Genomic DNA, 19,282 nt, shown 5'->3' on the forward strand with positions numbered 1-19,282 from the left:
CCTATTTTCTTATACTTTTCAGCTGAAATCATCGCCCATTACCATTAAATCAACAAATTGAAATTTGTAAACGAAACTTATTCACTTTTTATAGCAACAAAAGTATTTAGATTATCGGAAACCTGCCGGTTAAATAGTTAGGAGACGGGACAGAGGAAGCCGACGAATTCCCGAGTGAGGTGTGCGCCGTTTGTGTGGATTGTGAGCTGAATAAACGCAAACTGGGAAGAGTAATTTGCAACACTGGCAATTTACATAATTAGCTGTTATGTTGCAAACCCATGATTCGGGCCCTTATATATATTATATACATATATGTACAGACACCAGCTATCCCCTGCACGCTCGACTCCGGCATCTCGCAGAACTCAGCCCGCAAAGTACTCATGCTCAGTTAAAAAATAAAAAATACTTAAATAGACATAAGCAGATCAGGGAAATCAATTTACTAGTATATATTTTTGAATGATATAATTTATTTAGCTATATCATATATGGAATACCAACTCAATATTCTTTTGACAATTAAAATTAAATCTAGTCGATGAGAATCACAATTTATTATTTACAATTATTATATACAAAACTTTCACGCATATTCTACATAATATATATATACTTTCATATATTTTGTCTAAATAATTTAAAGTTGTATCGTTTATAAGATAACTCAAGGAAATACTGTGCTTGTCTCTCTTCATATTTATTTTCAGACAATTAATCTAAATTCACATATAGATACATACCTTAAAATTATTTATTACACTGGGGTTTACTTATCAATCATCCACAATAATCTTAATGTCTTACAGTACTTAAATATTTATAATTAAAATATCAAGTTTGGCACTCATTACTCCAATCACTAATTTCCTTTATTATGTACAGGTACGCAAAACCTCACGTATGGCATTATTTTGATGGCTAATTAAATATCAGAACGCAGTTTGTTACTCGATTATTCAAAAATAAATTTGTCGAAACAAATAATTCAATAATACATATATTTATATATATAAATCATATCTTCTGTTGATTGCGTATTGTAGCGCGGGATGTTTTCTTGCCAAATAAAAATAAAATCATCCCTGTATCAAGTCATTCTTCCGCGACGAGTCTTTCAAGTTTCCGGCGGAACGCAGCCGCGGTTATTTAGTGTCTTGTATTTTTTGGGAGCCTTGGAACAAACAATGGCTCCATTACAGAGACTTCCGGCTCAAAGAATATTTCATTGCTAGTCGACTACAGAAAACTCCCTCGGCTTCTCACAAAAATAGCCGGGGCAATGAAATCTTGCTTTTAACTAAAAGTTATTTAGATACGTCAACACGTCACCGTTTGTGATTTTTCTCTGCCTCAATCGAGACAAGTGATGTCTAGCTACGCCTCGGATCCACTCGAACAGTCTTCGGCTTTTGGATCAATCAGCTCAGAGTCCTCGTCCTCGTCGTCTTCGGGATGATAATCGCCGGTTTCTTGCTGCCATTTACTCACATGATGAGTGTTTTTGTTGTTATTTCCATTGCCGTTCGTGTTATTGTTACCACCGGATTGCTGCTGCGCTTTGGCTTCTTCTTCCTGCTGCACGCGTTTGTGTTTCGTTCTGCGATTTTGGAACCAAACTTTTACCTGAAAAATAAACAGTTACAACAATTATTTTAAAATACGCAAAATACATACATGTAAATTAAAGATACCGTCAAAAAATCATATGGGAATCCAGCCTCGATTCCTACTTCTCTTTTTTTGATAGATAGAAAAAATACTTCAAGATTTGAAAACACATTCGGTTTTGATTCGCTCTTGACTTAGTTGTCTTACTTAGGACTGATTTACGCCAACTAAGTCAAACTTGACTTGATTGGCGTAAGTTTTTAAGTTAAAAGAGTCATATTGAAGTAAAAAAAAGTAAGTGTAGCCAAAATCAAGTTAATTAAGTCAAAACCAAATTATTTTTTTGACCCGGGAAGTCCCACATGGCATTTTCGGATGGATTCCCATATGGTTTTCTAGAGGAATCCAGCATAGATTCATATACTCGAATCAATAAACGATAGACATAGAAATCAAAATCCCCCGGATTCTATAGAGATAATTTTTTGATAAAATTTAGAGTAAGCCTGGGCCAAAAACAAAATAAATATGGAAAGAATAAGCCCTGATTCTTGTTGTTGAATTTTTATTTAAAAATTACTCTAAACTAGGTTTTTTTACCCCATAATTGAACAATATCTAGAAACAAAAGAGTAATTATTCATTCAGGCCCAATTTTACTTGTAATCAATGAGTAAAATTTACTAGATAACTCTCCCCGTGTAGAAACTCAAATTCTTGTATTAATTTCCACAAAGAAATCCATATCGTTCCCATATGGAATCCAGATACCCATGGTTTAAATGGATTCTCCCATAAATCCATACACTCCCATATTAATTCCAATGAATTCCTATGGGCTCTATGAAATCCCACATGAATTTTTTGATAGAGTACGTTCATTTAAAAATATATAACCAACATAGATTTATTCCATCCATATTTAACCCCGTTGGTAAACTATTCATTTATTATACAATCGGCAATTCATTCACATCATAAGACCCATACAGACTAGGTCCCATGAGTCTATTGTCCGCGAATTGACTCCACATATTCAGTTGGTGTATCATCACTACCCCAACAACTAACGGTCTCTAGTCTCAGGAATAAAAGGGGAATTGGATATGGTTCTGTGATCTCGTGAGGGCGAAAACAAGACAGCGATTGTTGTAGGCCGCTGTTGCACTGGATATTCAAGCTATCGACGCGTTAAATCGCCATTGTATCACAAGCTTTCACGCTCCTTTCAGACAATATATCCCATCAAACTGTTTGCTTAACACACTCCGTTAGAAGATGTGTGGTTTTGACAAGACCCGGATTAAAGAACGACAGATAAGTCCAACAAATGTTGCCAATATTTATATACTCTTACACTTTAATGCCTCACTATTAATTTCATCACCGCTGTTTTTTTTCTTATATTAATTTACAAAAGGAATGGACGCTAAGCCAAGGAACCAGGGATCAAACCCAATAAGGACAAGTTTGTGTTCGATATTTATAATAGGGAAAATAGAAGAGCCGCGACACTTATTAGGTGATTAAGAGGGCAAATAGAAGACGCCCTATCACGTATACCCAGCGGAGCCGTTAGCGATCCTCTCAGTCCCCTAGCGTTTATTGCAACACTCTCGAGTCTTGTAGCCTTAATCGAGTTACCCCCATTTAGTAATCAACCCTCGATGGTAGCCATGGTAACGACCGGCAGCAACACTCATTGGCTAAAATCTTTCTCTTGTATACCAGCGAAGCTGATGCGCTCACCCTCCGCGGGTACCGTCACCAGCCAGTCATAGGCTAGAAATTTAAGGACAAAACCCCACGGCCATATTATTTACTTAAGCCTTTGTGATGATGTATTCAAAACTAGTCCGGCGTTTTTACTTTTATTAGACCCGACAAGATATGTATCAGTTGTCCATCCTACTGCACATGTAAGAGACCACGGTTAGGATCAAGTATAGCAGAGGACGAAATGCCGAGAAGAAGGCGGCATTTCATGTAATTGAAAGCATGTCTTTGGGTTTGCTAAGTGACAGGCAAGGACCTTATAGGTAAACTGAGTGTGAACATCGAGCGCAAGATATCGCTTTCTCACAAGGGCGAGACCAAATCGAGATATGTCTCGATTTACAATAAACATCTGCCATGACGTGTCTCCTCATTAATTTTTATTTATCTATTTTATTTAACTAATTAAATTTATACTGCGAATAACAGATCTTTAATTAGTGGGATTAAGTTATAAATCCTTTTAATTCTGATTAAATTAACAAGCTTTTTAATCTCTTGGAGATAGCGTTGGATGTTAAATAAACTGTCGATATTATTTTTCGATTCTGGACGCGTTTAATAACGACACGATATTGCCAAGGTGAGATGATATATATTTATATATATATACCATGAGAATTACATAGCATACAATCCCTAGGAGTGACGCCATTACGCTTGGAGCGTTCTTCGAGCGTGTTTACTTAGGATAAAATTGACGACATCGATGCACCCCATGTATATGTGATATATAATCAACACAGGAAATTATGTTTGTTCTGTCAGATCCACAGAGATACATTCAAGAGAATAAGGATAAGTGGTAGAGAAGAATAAAATTAAATTATCTCGGTGAATTTGATAGAGCTTTACGCACAATAAACCAACAACAGTTGCACGGAAATTAAATGGATAAGTAATAAAATTGTTATAAGGCTGTAAAGATGATAAGATAGCTCTTTAGATAGATACTAATATTATATGGTGTTCGATGACATTTATGTCTTTTCATTCATTCATTTATAAATATATTTAATGAATGTAAAGAATGTTGGTTAGTTACGACGGATATGGTTTTTTATTGGTTTGACGGCAAAGTAGGGGTTTTAAGTTCGATTTAGACTGAGAAAGAATTCAAAGTTTCAGGTAAATGGAGTTTTAAGTGAATAAATATAAGGCAGGATAGAGTTGGATGAGTACCTTGAGGATTAAATGGACTTTTGATTATTTAAATGACAGCTTTTTTTCAGCTTAAAATAAGCAAAAAAATTATGCTTTGCTTCTAATGAAACTTTGGTTTGAAAGCGGGAAAAAAATTTTTTTTTTTAAGTACGAGAATGAGGAATTGAAAAAATATTTTATAGAAAAATTTCTCTAGTTTTTTTTGGAGTCTGCGTTATTTATTTAATCGTTCGTTCAAAAAATTATTCTGTTAAAAAAAATAATAATTCTGCATACGAAGTAAATATGGAGTTTGTTTTTTTCAGAAGAATAATTTTTGAGTAGGATTTTATTTAAATCCACATTCGCCCCGAACTGGAGTTTCAATTTTAAAATAAACTCCACTGCAGTGAATTTTACACAGACATCTGCTCCTCATTCACTCCAAAATTTTTTACAGTTAATACAAACAAATTTTCAAAATATTTTATTCTGCTAGTGGTAATATTTAGACACAAAATAATTAATCACATCCTACTCGAAAAGAACTTAATCCGACAATTTTCGATAATAAGTAAAGAAAAATTTTATCCAAAATGTTCTCTGTCAAACTAAGAATTTTTGAATTCCCGGGTCAAAAATAAAACTTGATTTAGATTTGGTTTACCAAGTCGAAATGTTGTGCCGTTTTTCACAGGACAAACTCGACTTTTTTACGGAGGCATGAAATATCTTAAGTTTTGCCTTAGTTTAGACTTAACTGGCTTACTTAGTCATGATTTAAGACGAAAAAGTCTAAATCAAGTCGAAACTGACTTGATGTAGACTTATTCGACTTAAATTATAAGTCGAAAAAGTCAGAACTAAAGTGAAATAATTTTTATATATTGAGGTGAAAGTAAGGCGAATAAATGACTTTTTTTCGACTTGGTTTAGCAAGTCAAAAGTAATGTGAATGACTATCGTGCTCAAAGTATAGACGAATAAGTTGAAACTAAGATGAAAAAAGTTCAAAAAGTTTAAAAAAATTAAATTTAAGTCGAAAAAGTCGAGATCTTATCAAAAAATCGTCGGCAAATCGATAACTTCAAAAGAAAATAACGCGAAGCGAGCCTGAATCAAGTTTTATTTTTGACCCGGGTTACCAAACTTTGACCAAAAATTAACATTTTACCCAAAAATGTTGCTATGATTTTTCAAACTGTCAAAGTATTTTTAATTTCGCTAAAACTAATCCTCAATATTTTTTTAATCAAAATTAATAATTCAAAATTTCTGAATTTATGTATGTGATGTGAAAACTATAGAGTTAAATTAATCTGCATTGCACACAAATAAATACCTATCTATTAAATTTAACCGACAAATATATTTTTATCAAAAAAATAATTATATAATTATTTTATTTTTTTCCTTATTAGTAATTATTGTTATCATTGACAAATAAGACAGTGTTAACAAACTCGTTTCCTTTTACAAAGTTCATATAACCAAGCACAAGTAATAAGACGTAATTACTTAATTAAAAGTCAATTAGTTATCTCTTAAAAAAGTTCAAAAAACTATTTTTCAAATAACATAATTTTTAAAATGAAACCGTACATACAAAAACTAATAATAGAAATCTTAATGAAACGCGTATTTAATGTCTCTCGGGCCATTAAATAAATCTCAATTAAAAAATAGCTAAAAGCCTTTACTTTATACATCTAATGACTTTTATTTCTTTATAATAATTATTAACTTAATTTCAAAATATATTTTTAATACCTCTGTAATTACAGTCAGAGAAAAAATTATAAAACCGGGCTATCAAAATAAGTTTCCACCTAATAATTTAAAATTTAAAAAAAAACTTAGCTAATTGTACGAGCACTGATTAATGGCAGTGTTAACTTAATTCCCAGTCGAGCAACGATGCGCCTCATTATGCATAGAGACTCGTACGCGTCCTGCATAATATGCAAACTTTTCCATTACCGTACGTGGCAACGTAATGATTCGCGAGTTAGCAACTTATATGTTAGTCGCAACACCAATAAATATATTTATAAATAAATTGCACGCCTTTTTGCATACTTATTTATACATACATATATATTTATATTTATACTTTAAACTCTTTGCAATTTTATTAATATTCACGTTACCACAAATCCACTAAAATCTTGTGTACAGGGAAAGAAAATTATGATGACCGTTTCTAGCAGACGTTCAAACGTAATTATATTTATGAAATTTCGACCTATGACGTTATGGTAATAATTTCTGGAAAAAGTTTCCATAATTATGGGAACAATTCCTGTAATTATGGTGACCCGGGTCGAAATATCTAGCCTCAATCCAGTCTCACTGAGTAAAAAAAGTATTTTGAGCCTCAAATGATGTTCAAAAAGCCTCAATAAGTCTCAAATTATTCTCAAAGATTCTCAAGAAGCCTCAATGAGCCTCAAATGAACCTACTAATACTCGACTATGTAATTCAAATTAGATTAGTATAATTTGAGGCTTTTTAATCACCATTTGAAGCTCATTGAGGCTCTTTGAGCATTATTTGAGGCTCAAAATCCTTTTTTTACTCAGTGAGGTTGGATTGAGGCTTACTTAAGTTCGATGAGTCTAGATATTTCGACCCGGGGATAGTTTCGATATCGTATGGAACTGAATTATGATGGTAATGATTACCATACTCATGGGAATTCCTAAAATCACAGAAATAGAACATATATTTACATTGTAACAATTACTAGGTACGTATGGGAATAAACCCTGCTTCATGTGACATAGAAACTATTCCCATGTATAGAATTGAATACTATATAGATGCACGGAGAAATTATTCTTGTTTGAAACCCTATGGTGTATAGTAAAGCGAACCATGCTGGCCTGTAGAAATTGAAGTAAACACACGGAAAAAAATTGTGGTTCTTCTAATCACAATATTGTAGTAAACCATTGTAGTAGCGAGTACTCAAATATGTAGTAAAGGATATTACATAAAGTACAGACATTACTACACGTGGTTGAGGTTATTCCAAGTTTGAGTTGACACTTCCTTACTCCAACTTGTAGTAACCTTAACTACAGCTGCTGTTGTAGCAACTACTATTTTTTTCCGTGCATGTAAAAATTACAATGACTATACTACACAGACAATTAACAATTTTCGGATTTTTTTCCAACAATTTGATTTAAAAAAAAAAAATTAAAATATACACATGTAGGAAATTTAAAAAACTATAGGTGCAATTTTTTAAAATATTTTTGTTCTAAATTAGGTGATCAAAACTGACCCTGAAGTGACCAAAAACTTTACTTCTACTCTAGTCACCAATTACTGTCGCCATTGTAAATTTTTCTATGGTCACAGTAATTTGCGCATATCCTCATTTCAATTTCCGTAGGATAACGACCATAACATTTCAAATAAGAATAATTTTCCATGTGGGAATGGTTACCATAACTTGTATGGGCGCCATTCCTGTATTCGATATTCAAAAAAACCACTTACCATAAGTTATGGTAACCATTCCCACAATATACTGTAATTGTTACCGTAAATTTATCTCCGAGTATCAATTTAAAACCGTCTATCCACACTAATATTATAATTCAAAAATATTTTAAGACTACGGTAATATTGTCAAGCGCACTTCTTACCCAGCAATAAGTGTATTTATTTTTAAAAAAAATAATAAAATAAAAAAAACGATAAGAAGCGATTAAGTAGTTGATTTACGCTTCGTACAAAATGCTTCGTGTTTATGATTATAAGTATATAGTTTGCGACAGTAGATGGTAACGAGGCAAAGGACTATTCTACGAGCATAAACCCAAGCGAAACGACGACACTTGTACAACATGATTTATACACCGAACATATTCACAGCCTCACATATTACTATATAATACGTGTAATCACCTTCTTTTGACGTTTTTTTTTCTTTTCTTTCTTTTAATTTTTTACCTCGTCGTTATTTCCATTTTAATTAATTGCCTCATCACCCAACTGTCTGTACAATTATCTTTATCGTTTGTTTGTCATTAAACTTTTGTATTTTCATTTAAAAATTTAATTAATTACACTGTACTTATATCTATATGCATATAATAAAATATATAGATATAATTGGAATGAGATTAGTTAATTGAATCGAATATTAATCTAGTGTAATAAAATTCATTGAACTACAACGATAGAGATATCGAATTCAACTTAGATAAAACGTGTCGGCTAATACTTATTATAAATATATATCGCATATATGTTTAATATAACATCTATTATATATAATATAACTAACAATTACTTAAGCTTATTGTCCGCTTGTTCTGCTATTCAAATATTATCTTTCAATTAGCGCCTTTTGTTCGCTAAGTAGACCATTCTAGTTTATTGCGCAAGGCAATTATACAAAACGTCTTGGAGTAGACACGGGAAAATCGGGAGTGAATTCGTAGTGATTACGAAATCCAAATTCGGTCCACCACTCGAAGTTCCGGAGTTTCAGAAACAATTACTCTGCATACAAAGTTTATTTTTCCAGCGGAGTAATTTCGGAGTGATCAGGATTTTATTTAAACCCGCATTTTCTCCGATTCGGAGTTTTAATATTAAAATAAACTCCTCTTTGGAGTGAATTTTACTCCGAGGGTACCTAATAAATAAACAGCCATCTGCTCCGCATTTACTCCGGGTTCTCTCTGCAATTTTTTTAGTGCACTGTAAAAAATCGGGAGTGAATTCGTAATGACTACGAATTTCATTCAAATCCAAATTTACTCCACCAATCCGATTTCCGGAGTTTCAGAAAAAATCACTCTGCATACGGAGTAAATATAGAGTTCATTTTTCCAGCAAAGTGATCAGAATTTAATTTAAATCTCCACTCACTCTGACTCGGAGTTTTAGTATTAAAATAAACTTCGGAGTTAATTTTACTCGAAATTAAATAAATACACATTCACACCAGATTTAGTCTGCGTTCACTCCGCAGTTTTTTTACAGTAAAATATTTTTATAACTAATTAGCTTAGATTAATTAAATTCACAAAGTAATTAACACCTTCAAGACTAAAGACTTATTTAATTTAATTAATTTTTTTGAGTGTTTTCGTAACTTTCTAGAGATCGTTAATTTGATAAAAAAAATATAGATATAAGTTTAATAGTCACATAAATAGTTACCTGTGTTTCAGTTAAAGATAATGCTTGCGCAAGTTGTTTCCTCTCAGCGCCAACAACGTAATGATTTTTTTCAAAAGCATGCTCGAGTTTTAATAACTGACTCGGACTAAATGCTGTCCTTATTCTCTTGGGTTTTCTAAATGGCTGGAGGAGAAATCCCGGTATATCTGGACCTGGTAATTAAAATTTTAAAAATAATTATTTGTTTATTTATTTATTTTAAATTTTAATAAATAAATTTTTTATGACAAGTTTGTGATGATAAAATAAATATTAATTGCTATTTGTAATTTACAGACGTTAAAGATAATTGATGGATGACTTGTGAATAATTCAATTTATTATGGTTGTAAAATATTGTGTATTTGTTTATTCATTATTTATTAATTTAAATATGTTATCTTACGACTTCGGGTGGAGGTTAAAAATTTATTGAGAAAATGGATTCTTTTTATGTTTGTTACTAAAATTAGTAAAAGGCCGCGTGTAAATATATTATAAGTTTTAAAAGAGGTGCATGTAGCGCGAGCGCGGGAGTATTATTGTAACTACCTAATTGAGTATTCTACCTCGAAAGGTGCCTGTCGATCGTCCGATACACGCGCCAGCGACGCCGGAAGTCGTTCGAGATACACGCTGCGAGTAATAACGGAAAGGAATTACGATAAATACGCACAAGTATACGTTAACAATTTTTATATTTTTTTTTTTGCCCAACTACAAATAAAACTTTAGCATTCAACAAAACATCAACGATGATTTTTGAAACTAAATAATAGTAATTTTCAGATGCAGTAAAAAATATTGTGTGTGTGAAAAGCAGTACGGGTTAAATTAACACATTTCACTGTGTTACACTTTGAAATTTTAAATTGATGTACTGTTTAACTCTTGAAAAGTGTTATTTTTAGTACAAAAATTGTAATTATCAACATTTGTTAAGTGTTACTTTTAAATTAACACAAAATTTATGTTAAAAAGTCAATGGATAGTCACGGAATAATTATTAGAAAAATCAAAGTGAAGACATTTTGTAAACGTCAGTTTAACTTAAAAATTTTTATTATTAATATCCCTGTTTAAACAACTGAATTCGATCGAATTAAACAGAATTAAATTTTTAATTCTATTTAATTCAGATAAATTCTGTTAATTCGGTACCCAACTTAAAAATGAATTCTGTCTAATTCGGCAGGAAAACCAGAGTTTGCCCAAATTAAAACGAATTTAAATAATTCTATTCGGTTTAATTCTGATTAATTCGAAAATAATTGTCCGATTTCTGGTTCTGAATCCGAATTAAACTGAATTAATACAAATTTGAAACTTTTAAATCGGTTTTATTCTGTTCAATTAAAATTCAAATTTTCAATTCAGTTGAATTCTGTTTTGCAGAATTCGACAGAATATAACAGAATTAAAATTTTTAATTCGGTCGAATTCAGTTGTTTAATCAGGGATATTTAATTTACCATTTACCAAAAGCTGGAATTTTTATGAGCGTTTTTCAACGCAAAAATAGTTAGTGTTATAATTTTTTTTACACGGAAAAAAATTAATCGTGAATGCAACATGATGCAGTCTTGGTAAATAAACATGATGAAATCATGTTGCATTCACATGATTTGTCATGTTTCGGTTACATGATAGTCATGTTGCGGTAACATGAGAAAATCATGTTGCATTCACATGATTTGTCATGTTTCGGCTACATGATAATCATGTTGCGGTAACATGAGAAAATCATGTGAATGCAACATGATTTGTCATGTTTCGGCTACATGACAATATGTGGCAGCAACATGATTATCATGTAGCCGAAACATGACAGATCATGTGAATGCAACATGATTTTCTCATGTTACCGCAACATGACTATCATGTAACCGAAACATGACAAATCATGTGAATGCAACATGATTTCATCATGTTTATTTACCAAGACTACATCATGTTGCATTCACGATTAATTTTTTTCCGTGTAATAGAATTAATAATTATTGGATGATAATAACTTCTGCAATAAATTTCGTAACAGTTACTATCAGGATGGTAACAATTATAATTTCTGATAGTAACTGTTACCATCTGGATTATAAATGTAACTATTTAGAATAATAATAATAATTAACTCTAGTTAACATACAGGATTGTAACAATTATTATAAATATGGTGAATATTACAATCTGATGATTTATACAATCATCTAGATAATATTCACTACTATCGGATTGATGGTAGAAATTTTACCATAACTAGATAGTAGTGAATATTATTTAATTTTCTGAGTGTAGTGACAAAAAATATTTAGTTACAATTTCGTGAAATGTTAAAATTATTTTTTCGCTAAATAAAAGTGTGTTTTTGATCTCTCGAAAGAAGTTAATTGATTTACTATTTATAACTGCTATGAAATATTACTATTATGATTTTTTTTTTAATCTTGACTCTAATAAAATAGTATATTATACGCCAAGGGTAGAAAGCCTTATGTATAATTGCCTACCCGAGTCGAAGGCAATTTTCCACCAGACCTACATCTGAAAATTTAAATTTTTTCCTCTGTTTGTCGGAACAATGACGCATGCGCAAATTTTTATCATTTGTTATCTCATAAAATAAAAGTACGACTTTCTTCCCTCTAAACAGTGCAGGAATTTAAACTTTCGATGCAGGTGTGGTGAAAAATAATAATTGTTCACTATTGATGACCCCAAACAAATATATGAATTATATTTAACAAATTTTCATAGCACACAAATAAAATGTTAAAGTTAAACTTTTTTTCGGGTCGCCGCTGACATTTAGAAAGGTTTTTAATTCACTTTTTGTACTAGACGAATTTTGTGTTGAGTTTGAACACAAATTTTGTGTTGGAATTCAACAGAAAAATTGTATTGATTTTAACACAATAATTTAAAAATTACAATACAAAAGGAATTGAATTTTCATAACTAGATATTTGAATTGTCTTTTCAATGAAAAAAGCTTCAAATTTAATATACGTAATTTAATAATCAAGCTGGTATTCAAAATTAAGAAAAAAAATATGAATTTGAATAAACGTACTTAAAATTTATACTTGATTTTTAAATTTTCAAAGCAAGTATTGGGAATTCAAAAACATATATTAAATTTTTAAAAATTCTATTTGAAATTTCATAATACTTATTTGAAAATTCAAAAAAAAGTATTTGAAAATCCAAAGTGTTAATTTGAAAATTCAAAAACGTGTATTTTAAATTCTATATGAAATTAGTAATGAAATATCAAGCACAAATGTATGTGTTTATTGCGTTATATACAATCTTTGAAAATTCAAACAATTTTTTTACAGTGTACAGCTAACGAGGGATATAATGAACATAAAAAAAAAGTAAATAAATAATAATAATGACGGGTAGTAATTATGTGAAAAGCTAAGGCGTATGAGTTTACAACCGAGACGCCCAAAGCGACCTAGAATTACTAAAAAATAATACTAAACGATGAAACGTATTAAATTATCTCTTCTAAGCCGATGAAGATAAATAAATATAAATTACATTGAAGAGAACTGTAGATTGGACGTATTTCCTAACACGAACTTCGTAACAACTCTTTTTTAGTATAATAAATATTTTTTAATGCCTTAATGGTCTTTTAATTAATCGTTGTACTGAGCATTCGTATCGGGCATGCATTTTAAGAAATTTCAGAGCGTCCAGGTCATTAGTATTATAACGCTGAGCTGAGGCTGAGTTCAGGCTCTTAATGCGATCACGAGTTGCAGCGACGTTAAATGGAGAAAATCGCGTGAGTTCTTTATCACATATATAATGCTAATATATATACTTATTTCTGGTTGATCGATTGTGAAATGTATGTTTTATGTACTTAAAAACATTGAGGTAACGTTATTCTACCATTAATTTATTATTATTATCATTAAGTTTTTTTTTCAGCGAGAAATTTATTTTCTGTTATGTTAATTGACATTTTTTTAAGTTATTGCCATTATACTGCACACCTTTAGCACAAAGTTATAGGTGTGCTCTGAATTAACTGTTAATTTTTTTATTCACTGACTCATTTTTAAAGACATTTGCAATTTTAACACAATGATAATCTAAAATTAGTCATTTTTTATTCTATTTACTTCAATGATCGCTTTAATAAACTTAATTTTATTTAAAACCGCTTTCCGTCCTGGTGGAAATTTTTCGGAAATTTCTCTGGAAAACTCAGTTCTAAAGTTCTGGAGACTTTTTAGAGTTTTTCAGAGAAAAGTCCGAAAAATTTCCACTAGAGCAATGTTGTGCGCATGCTCGTTTATATTCTGGTGGAAATTTTTCGGGAATTTCTCTGGAAAACTCAGTTCCAAAGTTCTGAAGACTTTTTCAGAGTTTTTCAGAGAAAAGTCAGAAAAATCTCCACCAGGGCGATATTGTGCGCATGCTCGGTTATATTCTGGTGGAAATTATTCGGAAATTTCTCTGAAAAACTCTGAAAAAATCTTTAGAACTGAGTTTTTCAGAGAAAATTCAAAAAAATTACCACTAAGGATGCGAGGTGTGCATTTTTTCAGAATGTTAGTAATTAATATACAATTTTGAATCATTAATAAAGAGAGCCGTCAAAAATACTGGCATTAATAAAAAAAGTAGTTTTTTTTTCGCCTAGCAAATAAAATATTAAATTCAAACAAAGGTACAGGAAGACAGCAAAGAGGCGGGATGTCATCTCAACAATAAAGTAAATCGAGGTTTAAAAAAGTGTGAAACTACTTTATAATAGAAATATAAACTATATATATAAAAAAAAAAGTCATAAGAGCATTATCTGGCATCTGACATCCCGTGGAGCGCACTCGAGGGTAAACGACATTCTAACAATGCCAATTAACCCGCTTTTGTAAAGATCGTCTTCGTCATAAGTATGAAATACAAAAACATCAAAACGTTTTCTCTGAAAATTATTCATTATTAACTGCATTCTTTTTTATCTACCGTATGCTGAGAATACACTAAAAAAACCGGGGTAAGTCCAGGCGGTGTTAAAATTTTCGGTGTTAAATTTCCACACCGAAAGCAGTGTTAAAATAACATCGCCGCCAGTGAAAATATTCTTTACCGTTGTTAAAAAAATTTCCCGGTGTTAAAATATTTTTCGGCGTTAAAAATATTTAACTTTGTGAATATTTTTACTTACTCGATCACTACAGTTAAATAGAATTTTTATTAGTTAACTAAATTATTGGTGTTTGAAATGGCGGGAGTAAAATTGTGTAATTTTGAAATCAATTACGTAGGGGAAGAAGGGGGGGACAAAGCGAGGTACTTGAGGAAATACTAAGGTTTCGAGGACTCAAATACGCTAAATCTTATTGTTTTTAATGACATTCAAAGTAAATAAACAAAAATTTCCGTTACCGTTGAAACGAACAAATTGTCACTTTTGCGGGCAAAATGTGGTACCCCCGAAAAATGGTGAAAAAAAAAATTTCTGCATATTAAATAAAATTGATTAAATTAAATGTTTTTGTAAGTAATTCACATAAGGAAAACTTACATTTTACACAATTATTGAATACAAAGAAATAAAAAAAATTTTTGTTGGTTTTTATCATAAAACAAAAGCCATTAAGATTTTTCGGCTGACTCTCGATTTTTGAAAAAGTTTAACAAAAAATATTTAAAAAATAAAACTTTTTTTTTATAAGATTTTGGGGATACCCCGTTTCGCCTACCCTACCCCCTTTGCCCCCCCCCTCCTTCCCCTATATCATAACTAATTATTTAAATACTTTTTTTTTTTTTAATTTCTATACGTAGAATTTTTTTACACCGATTTAACACCAGTACTTTAACACCGCCTACACATGTGTGGTGTTAAATCGAGTCAATTTTTAACACCGCTCTTTTCACAGCGTACTCAAAAGTGGAAACTGTCGAGAATTACTTACTGATATCAATTTCTGATATCGTGACACTATGACTTAATGACCTGGAGTCTATAAACGATGAAATGCTTATGTTTAACGTAATTGCTTTAACTTGGACACTATTATATGACAATTGTTTACATTTACTTTTGTAATTAATGATTACTTGGCTCTGTTATCGTATAATAATAATAACAACAATGAGGGAAGCTATGATTCCAACTCGACAAATATGCTTTTAAGATAAAACTATAATTAAACGAAATTAGTACATTTTAATTGGTGAGTTTAACAATAGACGATTATTTCACGCACTCACCATATATACATTCATACATAATATAATATATATTCAAGTTTACAAACAATATTACAGAGTAAAATATTGTTTTCATTTAACGCTTTTTTAATTTACGAATACAAATAAGTTTATGTGTCATATATATATGTATATAAATATATACTGCATACGTTTCACTTACATACTGGGTCAATGATACAGAACACTGTTGTTAGATTTATTAGCCTTTCTCGAGAGCCCGATGATAAAAAAAACGATAGTCGTTACTAGGGTCCAAGTAATCCAAAGTAGAAATTTAAAAAAAAAACTAATTGCCAAACAATTATGAAATTAATATGAGCAATAATATACTAGGCATGTGTGAAGGTGAAGTTTTTTGTATAATGACCGTTAATAACAGGGTAATAGCGGTGATGATAACTACATAATTAGTAGATATGATAAGAAACAATTGTTTCTGAATGTTAAAAATGTTTTATGTATACTAACTATATATATATATATATATATATATATATATATATATATATATATATATATATATATATATATGTATATATAGCAGTTGATAAAATTAAAATAAAATGACACTAGAGGCAGTAAAAATAAAAAAAAAATCCAGGTTTTATGGATTTTTAAAAATAAAAAGTACATACGCTCATTTGGAGTTAAGTCGAGCGGCAATTAGTGATTTTTAAAAATAAAAATAAATACGGGTTAATGACTTAATCGATATTGTTCGGTGGTCGGTTTTGTTATGCTGTGAGATATCAGGATAGAGAGGAAGAATAAAAGACAAAGAAAGTCGTTGTGTGATAGGGTCAGCAGTCGACGTTACAAAATCTCAATTACGAAACGTTGCGTAATTTACTCAATAACTTGATATATATCTATCTATCTATATATAAAGATATGTATATGTATTAATGACGCATGTAATGACAATATTTGTTGTATATGTATCGATTATTAGTTTTAATTGAAAATTAGTAAGTTTTGATATTGATATTTGTTTGTTCATTACCTGCAGGAAACCTGTGAGGGAAAAGTCGGCCATGTCGAGAAAGCAGCCAGGGGAATAATGGATAGCTGTCTCTGGGCTGATGAGGATGAGGCGGCGGATGAGGACCACCAGAAGCAGCTCCATGTGGGTAAGGACCATGAGGCGATCCGTGAGGTGCTGCACCGTGATGGGCTTGTAGCGCAACGGCTAAATTGGAGGCTTGGAAGTGCTGAGCTGCCGCTAGATTGGCTGCTAACGCAAACTGCTGTGTGTGGTACTCAGACTGGCCTTGAGGTCCAGCTCCATGACCTGATTGGAGACCGTATAGGGACTTTATTTGCTCGGCCGCGACGGCCGCGGCAGTCGCTGCCCCAGGCGGGGGCCCGAGGTAGTTCGGACTGGGTCTTACGACACCTGGGGGAGGTTGAGGATGACCACTGACTGGAGAATCTCCGTGAGAAATTCTGTGAGGAGGACTGGGACTGTTGTTAGGCGTTGACCCGCCACTGTGACTCCGTGCCTGTGTTCGGCTGTAGTCTAGATGAGTCAGTCCTTGGAGATGGTGGTGATGGTGATGATTATGGTGACGTTGGTTAAGAGGGTGCCCATTAAGTCTAGATGTCGGATACGATTCGACGGATGAGCTTCTAGACAACGGACGGTCTGAGCCTTCGGAATGGGCACCAGGTGACCGTGCGACTCTTCTTAGTCGCGGTGAGGACGAGCCTTCGACAACCTCCATTGGACTTCCATCCCGTTCAATCTCAACCCGCTCGTGTAGTCTATTTTCCCTACCCCCGCCTCCCACTATTGAATCGATACTAAATCCTATTTTCGGCTTTGAGGGTACAGGGACTATTGGCGTCGGTGCGAGCGGCATCATCGTATGCTTTGTAATTCTAAAACTATTACAAGTGCCCTATTCTCCTTCACCAACCTGCAGTACCTATTGTCCGACGGGTCTCTCAGTACCTGAGTATTAATCTCTTAATAGGGAAATTATACTCGGGCAAACCCACATCATTACACTTATTACTGACATCTCCAATGCTAATTACTATTCCCTCACTATTCTATCAACAAAATCAATAATAATACAAAAGTAGTTTCAAAAAAATCACTGACTCCAAAAATATAAACCACTATGACATATCCACTAAATTATGCTGTATCTCCAAGTTCAGTTATCATTTAATGAGATCACTTATAGCCTTGCAGTCACTTTTTAAATTCGCCACAGGTTCACATCACTCAGATAAAATCCATAGTTTAGTTAAGCAAAATAATGGAGCAATTTATTACACGCACTGGGAAAACAATGTCAACTAAAATTAAAAACCGACACACTAAAACCTCCAGGTGACAATTTAATAAAAAATGACAAATACTACAAGTACACAAGCAAGGAAGAAATAACGAGCCCACCGGAGAGATGCTTCTGGCTTGAACGCTTGCTAGTGTTTGAGAAAATTACCGGCTAAACGAGGAGCCGGTCGTGTAACAGCTAAGTGGGGAAGAGAGCTACCTCGGGGAAGTTACGTCCGTGGTTCCCCTTCTCAAAATGACAACTCCGAACAGTGGGAGAGTAACAGCCCTCCTGTGGAGGTGTGGCTTCAATGAAAGAGCTACCACTGGGCGTGGGTAACCAGCTCGCGGATTGGCTCAAATCCAGGAAGAAATTTAATCCAACAGACTCCAGCTAGTCCGTGGTGCTGCTGGACCACCGCTTGGGAGAGACATTTAGTTGACGATGGGCGTTAAACTAACGTTCCTTTTTTTATCCTCCCGATCAAAATGAGCCGTTTAATTAATACGTCTGAACTCAAGTGTTTCTTGTCACACACCGTGGGTGGATATATTGAGGAGGCTGCAAATTATAACCGAGATCAAGGAACGCTGTGTACAAATCTCCTCTATAGACGCGCTGTTTTGCTCCACATATATCTCTACATAAACACAGATTTACTTTGAATACCGAATGCTATCACTGAATCAGAGCTTGATATTTAGTGCACATCGACCCTGCGGTTACTTGCTCACGTACGGTCTCTGCGCAGGAGTTGAGTCAACAATTGCGTTGATGATCCATATAATTTACGTCTTGCTGCTGATACTAAAATCCACCCGATCATCTAATCACCCACTGACATTTAAAATTATTTTTCCAGACGCAGAAGATTTCTAAGCCGGAGTGAACTAATTGAGAAGTTGGGTCCATTAAATAAAACATCAAGAATTACTGGAATGTTTATCAGATAAAAATGATAATTATTTGACTGCGGGTACTAATGATAATGATAGTTTCCAAATGGAGCCAAATGAATCCTCATAAT

At 32.6% G+C, this 19,282-nt stretch overlaps 1 protein-coding gene across 1 annotated transcript; it reads right to left on the minus strand.

The window, feature by feature from the left end:
• Positions 1 to 475: 475 nt before the first annotated feature.
• Positions 476 to 18,798, minus strand: LOC130677538 (homeobox protein EMX1-like). Its single transcript, XM_057484329.1, has 3 exons — positions 16,971 to 18,798; positions 9,722 to 9,894; positions 476 to 1,629 (listed from the first exon to the last, which is right to left on the minus strand). The coding sequence occupies exons 1-3, from the start codon at positions 17,830 to 17,832 to the stop codon at positions 1,381 to 1,383; spliced, it is 1,284 nt and encodes a 427-aa protein (XP_057340312.1). The 5' UTR covers positions 17,833 to 18,798; the 3' UTR covers positions 476 to 1,380.
• Positions 18,799 to 19,282: the final 484 nt, after the last annotated feature.

The sequence above is a fragment of the Microplitis mediator genome, chromosome 11 (genome assembly GCF_029852145.1).
Source record: "Microplitis mediator isolate UGA2020A chromosome 11, iyMicMedi2.1, whole genome shotgun sequence".
Classification (NCBI taxonomy): domain Eukaryota; kingdom Metazoa; phylum Arthropoda; class Insecta; order Hymenoptera; family Braconidae; genus Microplitis; species Microplitis mediator.